Consider the following 9,401-nt stretch of genomic DNA (forward strand, 5'->3'; position numbering starts at 1 on the left):
TTGCATGATTTTTGCTGGAAGTGGAAATATATTTTACCCACATATCCAAAGAGTTTTCTGGTCCAATGTTTTGATGATTTTTGAGAAAGCAGGAGCTTTTCACGCGAAATGGATATTTTCCATGACAGTCTTTTTGTTGTGGCAACTGTGATGGGAGATTAACCCCCTTATTGCAATTAAATTTATTATGAAGCCCCAACTTGCTGGCAGCAGGTAACTGGGTGCAAACCCAGCCGGTTTCGCTGTTAGGGCATCGGGGTGATGTGGGAGAACACCACCTTCCACAACAGGGACCTGACCTCAATTAGCCTCCGAGGCATTAACACAAGGTCATTGTTAAATAAGGATTAATTAGCCTCTCCTCCTGTGGGCCCACACCCTGTGCCGCAGTCCCAAGGCTGTCTGTCGAAACTGCATTTACCATCCGCAGCCTTGACACGCTCCTGAATTGCTGCCGACTTTCCCCGAAGGAAGGCACGGCTCGGAGCCTCTTGCTGCCCTCTCCACCCTGCGTTTTCTTTTGCTTTCCCAGGGACTACGCGCTCTCTTATCTCTCTCTCCGGGCATGCATCGGGCTGTGGACCGCCTTCTTCTGCGTAGTGCTGGTGGCCACTGATGCTAGCTCTTTGGTGTGCTACATCACCCGCTTCACCGAAGAAGCCTTCGCCTCCCTCATCTGCATCATCTTCATCTACGAGGCTCTGGAGAAGCTGAGTCACCTGCGAGAGACCTACCCTGTGCACACGCACAGCAAGCTGGACTTCCTCACCATCTCCTAGTGGGTTTCTTCCTCCTAAAACGCCGCTGCCCCTTGGCAGGAGCTCAGGGCTGCACCTCCATCGCCTTCCCCTCACCCCTGTCTTGGCTTCTCTCCTCCCAGCTGTAAGTGTGAGGCACCAACCCATCCCAGCAACGAAACCCTGCAGTTCTGGGAGAGCAACAAGATCAATGTGTCTGGCATCACCTGGGAGAACCTCACGGTGACTGTAAGTGCCCCGAGTCACTGCTTCCTCGTGCCGCGGCCGCGGGGTCCAGGGGCACTGGCCTGGTGCAAAGCTCAGAGCCCTTCAGGTGATGATGGGCTTCCAACTGTGCCAGTGCTGCTCTGAAAAGTCATTACTTCAGTGTGTTTAACCCCCTTGGGCCTGGGAAGGAGAGTCCACCTCATCCCCGACATGGTGGGCAATAACTGTTATCCTCAGGAGAGCGGTTCTGTCTGGGAGCAAGGTTCAGTGGGGTGCTTTGGTTATTGGAGAAGTTGGAGGACTTCAGTTCATGCTTGAAGGCTGTAATTAGCTTCCTTAATTGGTTCCTAGTAACTCCAGGCCTTGCTTTCTTACTCAGCGCTGTCTGAAGGTACGTGCATAAACTTGCATGTCTGAGCAGCCCCTTGGGCCGTTGTTGCTGGAAGCAGAGCTCAGGCACAGGGTGGGACGCTCTTATGGACATCTTCACCCCCCTTGGCCGTGTCCTGTGAGCCTGCCCCTGGGAAGGGACAATTTGTCTCTTCTCCTTTCCTGTCACTGTTGTCTTAGCCCTCCTTCCCCATTCCCTCTTTCACTCTCCCCAAGAGTTTCCAGTGTTTCCTTCCCCTCTCGTATTTTCTTCAGCCACGGTTACCTGCCGTTCAAGCGGAGGATGTGCCATGGGTCTGTGGTACAGTGTCCCATCACATCTCCTCTCTCCGCTGTCTGTGTAGTTCCGTGTGTCACTTATTCAGCTGCTGTTGATCGTTAAATATAAATCTCCGCTAGCTGCATTAGTCCCGAGGTCACGGATCTTGGAGCAAGATCCTTCAAACCCCCTAGTTATCCGAGGTTTCCTTGCCGCATGTGCACTACCTTTGTGTCCTGATGCTGTTTCCCCAGGAATGTCGGTATTTGCATGGAGAGTTTCGTGGACCTGCCTGTGGACACAATGGCCCCTACACGCCCGATGTCCTCTTCTGGTGCTGCATCCTCTTCTTCTCCACCTTTGTCCTGTCGGGCTTATTGAAGAAGTTTAAAACCAGCCGCTACTTCCCGACCAGAGTAGGTAGAAGACGGTGGCCAGCAGCAGTCTCCACACTCATTTCCCAAAATGGCTTTCCCGGAGCACTAAGCAGTGTTTGCCACCGCTTGGTCAAACTGGGAAATGTTGACCTTGAAGGCCAAACTTGGATGTCCCTCACTCATTTCCAGGAGTGCAAAACGATCGTAGTGTTTCCCACCTGCCTCGCGACCTGCCCCGGAGCGGTTTTTTGCCCAGGCAGTGGGAAATCAGGTCTTCCAAAGTTGGTTGTTTGTTGTTTTTTTGTTTGTGTTTTTTTTTCACCTTCTGTGCCTTATATGCTCAAATGGAAAGTTGATTCAAATGAGGAACTGCCATAGAAAAAGTCACAAAGGACACTGTTTCTTCCTTTTGAGGAGCAAATGATGCCTCAGTGCTTTATTCCCATTGTAGCTGTGAGTGCAGCTGTAGTGGCAGACATCTGTTTCCTTATTTTTTAATATTTATTGGCTTTTTTTTAAGGTTTGAATTTAAACCACCCTTTTCCACCTAATTAAACTTTTTTTGTTGCCTGACACCAGATCTCGCAGGTACAAACACAGCAACAGTATCTAACCGAGGGATTTGGCTGCATCTTCTCAGAGTGGTGGGAATTTGTTAACCAGCCTTAATGCTGTTGACGTCTTTAACTTTTCCATCTCACGGTATGGCCCCGTTTGTGCTGTCCCTTTCAGCTCTGCTTTCTTGCCCCAGGTACGGTCCGCAGTAAGTGACTTTGGTGTCTTCCTCACCATCGTCGTCATGGTGCTCATTGACTTCCTGGTTGGGATCCCGTCGCCGAAGCTCCACGTCCCCCACATGTTCAAGGTAATGGGGTGTTTTGGTGTGGAGCCGCTTTCAGCCCTTGGGGATGCCACAAGGTGATGCTGGGACAGGACAGGGCTGAGTCTGGAGATGCTGGTGGTGTTACCATCTCCTCTTCCACCTCCGAGTGCATTGTTTCCTTCTGGAAAGAGGAAGCCAGCCCCAAAACTTGATACCTACAGAAGTATCTATAGGTGCTTGCGACGAGGACGCTGGCACTGCTGAACCCCGTAGGAAAGGGTGACACGAAGGCAGGGCCAGGAGATGAGGCGGCACAGCGATGGAGAGGAAAATCAAAGCCAGTGAAGTGGCTGGGCTGGGAGTTGATCCTGATGTGTGTTTTGGCTTTGTTGCAGCCTACCAGAGACGACCGCGGGTGGTTGGTCAACCCCATAGGGCCCAACCCTTGGTGGACGGTGTTGGCCGCGCCCATCCCAGCTCTGCTCTGCACCATCTTGATATTCATGGACCAGCAGATCACGTCTGTCATTGTCAACAGGAAGGAGCACAAGCTGAAGGTAAGGGGCTGCAAGAGCTGACCCCATCCCCACCCCACTCTGGGCTGCAGGTGTGGGGAGAAGCTCCTATGCCAAGTGCTTTGTGAAGGCGTTGGTTTGGGACAATGTCAGGCTGTGTGGCAGGATGCTCTGCTGGATTAGTGATGTCACAGGGAGCAAACGAGGGCAGTTCAGATGAGCAATCTTTTGGAGGAGCAAATTAATTTTCGAGCACTATAGAAGCGTATTTTTGTTTCAAAACGCCAGCAGGAGCTGGGGGAACGAACTGTTTTGACGCACTGCCAGGGATAACTCGGGGTCACATCTTGCTTGCAAGCAGTAGAAATTTCTTTATGAATGAAAATAGTCTTTTTGTTTGTTTGAGAAGTAGCTATTGCACAAACCTCCCAAATCCACTTGGTCTGAACCCCTGCCAGATTTTCACGAAAGGTGCTTGCGCAAAGACCATATCCATCCTTATTTTTGCCAATTCTTCTCTTAAATTTTCAAGAGGGTGACTTGCGCCCAAGTAGGGTTTGAGTCTGAGTCGCGACGTTGTCCTCGCTCTTGTGCTGTGGGATGCTCTGTTCCTTGTTTTGCTGCCCACAGAAAGGATGCGGGTACCACCTGGACCTTTTCATGGTGGCCGTGATGCTCGGGGTGTGCTCCGTGATGGGGCTGCCCTGGTTTGTGGCTGCGACTGTCCTGTCCATCACCCACGTCAATAGCCTCAAAGTGGAGTCTGGCTGCTCAGCTCCAGGAGAACAACCCAAGTTTCTGGGGATACGAGAGCAGAGAGTCACCGGCTTGATGATCTTTGTGCTCATGGGCTGCTCTGTCTTCTTCACTTCGGTGTTAAAGGTAAGAGGAAAATGCAAAACGCCCAACAAGCGTGAGCTTTTTGGAGGTTTGACAAAAACCATCCCCTCCCTCCAGGCCTGAGTAGGTGTGGAGCAGAGGAGGAGGCGATCCCAAACCTTGAGGCTTGGCCCATGGTGGGAACCAGCCTCAGTTACACTTTCCAGCCCTTCACACCCCAGTTTGGTGTCCTCGAGGCAAGCGAGCAGGACAACTGCTTTAATTCCCAGGTGTCTCTCAGGCCCACCTGTGTTTATGGGTTACGACGAAGCGGATTCAGACCAGTACACTGCTCTCTTTCAAGCAGGCAGCACCTTATGGGATGCAATTTGCTCCCCCAAATGCCTCCCAACAGCCGTTCCCAGTAGCTAAACACACCAAAATCATCCCCGTGGGCTTCCTTGTGTGTTCCTCCCACAAAGTCACCGCAGCTCTAGGCTAAAAGGAGGCACTTCGCTTTTGCATGTTGCCACAAAAATGTGTAGAAATGTTCTTCAGCCGTCACAGAACGTGGCGTACAGTTTCATGGGTGAAATGACCTATTTTCCTCCAACCTTTCAGGAAAACAGGATTATTCTAATGAAACGTAACTAAATGCTCTGCCTAAAGCAGAGCATTCACTCACTCACTCACACACACAAAACCTCTACATGTTGAGAGCTGAAACATCTCTAACCCTGTGGAAACTGGAAAGCTTTAGGCAATTTTAGGCAGTGCCTCTAGAAGAGAGCAGTAATACTGGAAATGCATTTAAAAAAATAAATTATTGCATTCTTTTTTTTAATTTCCCAGTTTATACCCATGCCTGTGCTTTACGGTGTCTTTCTCTACATGGGCGTGTCGTCACTCAGAGGGATTCAGGTACGGACTCTTACAGCGTGCAGCTCCCTGCTGTGTCATCTCCAGAGACGCAGGAAAAAAGCAGTGGTGTGGGAGAAAACCTCCCCAAAAGCAGGCAGTGAAAGTATTTTGTATAAGGAAAAGATTGGTGGGGGCACAGGAGGTACGTAGGGTGGGAGGACCAGGCAAGTTCAGCGCGCTCTGCGTCACAGTTTGGGACAGGGCAGTGTTTGGTGTGGTGAAAATGGGGGAATTCAGTGCAAAGCGAAGGCGATTTCTACTGCCGGTGGGAATCCTCACTGGGGGATTGAGTGGGCTGAGAAATGCCAAATAACAAACAGAAGAATAGAATATATTAAAAATATATTTTTATAGAAGAACAGGGAGGGGGGGTGAGATGGTATGAGGAGGACCTGGGGGTACGGACTGATGAGAAGCTCACCATGAGCCGGCAATGCACGATCGCAGCCCAGAATCTGGGCTGCATCAGCAGTGTGGCCGGCAGGGCGAGGGGGGGATTGTGCCCTCTGCTGTGCTCTGCTCTGGGGAGACCCCCTGCAGTGCTGCCTCCAGCTCGGGGGCTGCAGCACAGGAGAGCCATGGACCTGGTGGAGCGGGGCCAGAGGAGGCCCCGGAGCTGCTGCGAGGGCTGGAGCCCCTCTGATGGGAGGACAGGCTGGGAGAGTTGGGGGCGTTCAGCCTGGAGAAGAGAAGTCTCTGGGGAGTCCAGTGCCTAAAGGGGCTCCAGGAGAGTTGGGGAGCGACTCTGGATGAGGGAGGGGAGCAAGGGGACGAGGGGGGATGGTTTGACACTGACAGAGGGCAGATTGAGATGAGATATCAGGGAGAAATTTTTCCCTGTGAGGGTGGTGAGGCACCAGTGCAGGTTGCCCTGAGAATCTGTGGCTGCCCCATCCCTGGAGGTGTTCAAGGCCAGGTTGGACGGGGCTTGGAGCAACCTGGGCTGGTGGGAGGTGTCCCTGCCCAGGGCAGGGGGTGGGACTGGCTGGTCTTCGAGGTCCCTTCCAACCTAAACCCTTCTGTGATTCTATAATAGAAGAATGTGGAATAATTGCAATTTGGTGGGCAGCTCTCATGGACACACTGGTTTATAGATGGAGCAAAGGGAAAACGGGTGCTGCTCCCGGGAGGAACAAAGTGGGATCCAGGATTTCTCACTGCACGCGAGATCCTGAAAACTCCTTCCACGTCCCAACAGGGCCGGAAACTTTCCGCAGCCCCAAGGGGTAACTTTTCCGCTTTTATTTTGCAGTTCTTCGATCGCTTGAAGCTCTTTTGGATGCCGGCAAAACACCAGCCGGATTTCATCTACCTGCGGCACGTTCCCTTGCGGAAGGTGCATTTCTTCACCTTGATCCAGCTCATCTGCCTTGTCCTGCTCTGGGCCATCAAGGTGTCCCGTGCTGCCATCATCTTTCCCATGATGGTAAGAGCCGGTGCCGCTCGGCAGTGGGACGTTTGCAGCGTCGGAGTGAAATGTAACATCATCTCACACCTCAACCCCCTCTTCCTTCTTATTTTGTGAAGGTTTTGGCTCTCGTGTTTGTCCGGAAAGTGATGGACTTCTGCTTCTCAAAGCGGGAGCTCAGCTTTTTGGATGACCTTATGCCAGAAAGCAGGAAGAAGTTGGCCAATGCCAAAAATGAAGCCAAAGAAGAAGAGGTGATGCTTGCTGAGTGCTCGGGGGTGGGTGTCTCCCTCGGGCTCTGAGATTGCCTCTTTCCGTCACAGCTTCTCTTGAAATGTTGGGGGAAGATCCGAACTCAATAGAAATAGATCCTGACAGCCTGGATCCCGCATCATAACCTTGTTTTCAAATTAGCAGTGAGCTTAACACTTGAATAGCGGTATAATTTTTAAAGGTGCCATTTATAATAAACATTATAATTATGATGGAAAGATTTGCTCATAAGGGTGGTTTTAACCCCCCCCAAAATGTTTGGAGTGAAAGGTCTTTCCCCGGCTGCGCTAACAGAAGGTCAGAAGGAGAGGGCAGCACCTGGGTTTTGCTGGGTGTTTAGTTTATCTCCACTTCGATCATAGACAGACAACTTTGATTTGTCCCTTTTTATGTCAGGAGTCCCAGGAGATGATGGAAGCTGCTGCTGCAAACTCCGTTCGGCTGCAGGTGGGCAAGACCAGCAGCGCGGATATCCCAAAGCCAAGCAGCGACAGGTAAAGCCCCACCAAGCAGCAGGACCCCCGGCAAGATTAGCCTGAAGTGGGTTGGCAGAATTTTCTCCATGTTTCTTTGCTGAGCATCCCAGCGCCATGCACTCAGCTTGGTGGGAAGAGCAAATTTATGGGCAGGGCGGGCGGCAGAGCGCTGGCACAGGCTGCCCAGAGAGGTGGGGGAGTCTCCCACTCGGGAGCCATTCCAAACCCGCCTGGAGGTGTCCTGTGCCACTGCTGTAGGTGCCCCTGCTCTGGCAGGGGTGGGACTGGGTGAGCTCCAGAGGGCCCTTCCAGCCCTGACCAGTCTGGGATTCTGTGCAGAGCCTTTGCACAGAGCTGTAGCTCTGCGGCTCTCCGGCTCGCCTTCCAAACCTCCTCCTCCCGCCCAACCCGCTGTGCTTATGCGCAGCTTTGGTTCTCCTCCCCCCCGTTCCTCTTGCTGGTGCTGATGCGCTGGGTGGCGTCAGTTCCCGCAGTCACGGATTGCCGTCTCAAATATTTATTGCAGGACTGATCCTTCGGAGATTAATATCTCGGAAGAGATATCTAAAACACCCGTGTGGAAGGCTCTCACTATGAGCACGGAAACAGTCTGAATCTGGGGAGGAAAGAGGTAAAGGATCGTGTGGGAACGTGGCCGTGCTCCTTTGCGAGCGGTGGCACGTGCCTACGGCTTTTTTTTTTTTTGCCGGCAATGCCGAGCAAGCGGCGAGGGCTGCGGCACACGAACCAGCTCCTCTCTGCTGGCGCCGTCCCACGAGCGGGGCAACAGCCCCACTGATGACGCTCTCCCTCCTTTTCTCTCTCCTCCCTCCCCCCAACTCCAGTTTTCATGTTTAGGAATCTTGACTTTGAAGGAGAGGCGTGAGAACGTGACTCGGGGATGTGCCCACGCAGACATGGGCAGAAACCGCTTTTATTTTGTTTTCCAGTTGGAGGATTCCCCTTTAAGCCACGGCGATGGTTTCAGCTGTCCTTGGTGTGCTTCAGGCATTCCCTCTCTCCAGAGCAGCAAACTGAGGTGCACATGACAGTCAGTGGGAGTTTGGTGGTGTTCCGCCTCCGTGTGTTCGTGTGTGGGTTGTTGCCGCTTTGTAGCGGTAGAGGGACTGCTGCCGCTTCATCGTTCAGTGCTATTTTTTTAATATCTCACTCCTCCTCTTCTGTTTCTCTTTTTTTTTTATTCCCCAAAAATAAACTCTGAATGTTTCTGTTGTATGTGACGCTTTCTCCACTTTCTTCTTCATCACGACCAGGTTCTCGGGTCTGGTTTGGGGTCCTGCCTTCAGTTCGCCCTTCTGTCTCTCCCTGGCAGGAGAGGGATGCCCTCCGTGGCGGGGCAGCGCGGAGCGCCCGAGCGGTTGGGCCGAGGCGAAGGAAAAGCATTTGCTCCCTGCGCTCCAGTTTTACATTGGAGTTTTGGGGGAATTTTTGTTTGTTTGTTTGTTTTTATGATAATTATTTTTGTTTCGGCTCTGCCGTCAGCCTGGAAGCTGCAAAAGGCAGAAATGGCGCCTTTTCCTCCCCCGGCTGTTAAATTAATATAAGGCAGCGCTTCAGATCAAACCCCTCCAATCCACCGGGTGGTGGCGGGAGCGGCCAGGCGAGACCTGGGGCTCTGTGTCCCCGGGCGGCCCCTCCGCTGTCCCTCCGCTTTCCTTCCTTTTCCCTCCCTGGCTCTCTCTCTGTGGTGTTTTTTTCTCCTCCCCTCTCCTCGCAAAACCGCGTCTCTCTCGCAGGGTGGGATGAGCCCGGAGGCAAGTGGGAAGGTGCCTTTTCCTCCTCCTTTTTCCTGCCCCTTTGCAGGAAGAAGCTGTTGAGCAGAGATGGTTCTCGGGCTCTCTTCCCATCTCGGGGGGGTCGTTGGGCTGCGGCGTGGGGCCACGGAGCCCGGGAGGAGAGGACAACCCCGAAGAAAAGGTCCCCTTGCCGCCCTCCACCAGCAGCGGTGGGATGGGTGCAGGGACCCTCCTGCCATCGGCTTATCCCGTCCCCTGTGGGAGCCTTTTTCTGCAGCAAACCCACCCAAAGCGACAACGGCACGTTGGTGCTTCTTGCTAAATGGGGAGGGGGGAGAAAAACAAATCTATCAGTTTGCTCTGTAAGGATGGAAGCGGCGCATCCCCAAACAGGGCCAAAATCAGGCGGCTTTTACGG

The 9,401-nt window shown here is 52.7% G+C and overlaps 1 protein-coding gene across 1 annotated transcript in view; it reads left to right on the top strand.

Annotated features, from left to right (window-relative positions):
- LOC309684001 (electroneutral sodium bicarbonate exchanger 1-like) overlaps positions 1-7,840 on the top strand; it is a gene marked incomplete at both ends in the record, with an annotated part of 34,557 nt that extends 26,717 nt beyond the window's left edge. The window contains 11 exons of the mRNA XM_082499968.1: positions 533-778; positions 881-986; positions 1,869-2,030; positions 2,743-2,856; positions 3,210-3,371; positions 3,960-4,211; positions 5,001-5,069; positions 6,322-6,495; positions 6,597-6,731; positions 7,147-7,244; positions 7,753-7,840. Coding sequence (XP_082356094.1) covers positions 533-778; positions 881-986; positions 1,869-2,030; positions 2,743-2,856; positions 3,210-3,371; positions 3,960-4,211; positions 5,001-5,069; positions 6,322-6,495; positions 6,597-6,731; positions 7,147-7,244; positions 7,753-7,840 — 1,606 coding nt within the window. The remainder of the gene's footprint in view (positions 1-532; positions 779-880; positions 987-1,868; positions 2,031-2,742; positions 2,857-3,209; positions 3,372-3,959; positions 4,212-5,000; positions 5,070-6,321; positions 6,496-6,596; positions 6,732-7,146; positions 7,245-7,752) is intronic.
- Between the last annotated feature and the right edge of the window lie 1,561 nt (positions 7,841-9,401).

Source organism: Vanellus vanellus (genome assembly GCF_965231255.1).
Source record: "Vanellus vanellus genome assembly, contig: HAP1_SCAFFOLD_1163, whole genome shotgun sequence".
Taxonomy (NCBI): Eukaryota; Metazoa; Chordata; class Aves; order Charadriiformes; family Charadriidae; genus Vanellus; species Vanellus vanellus.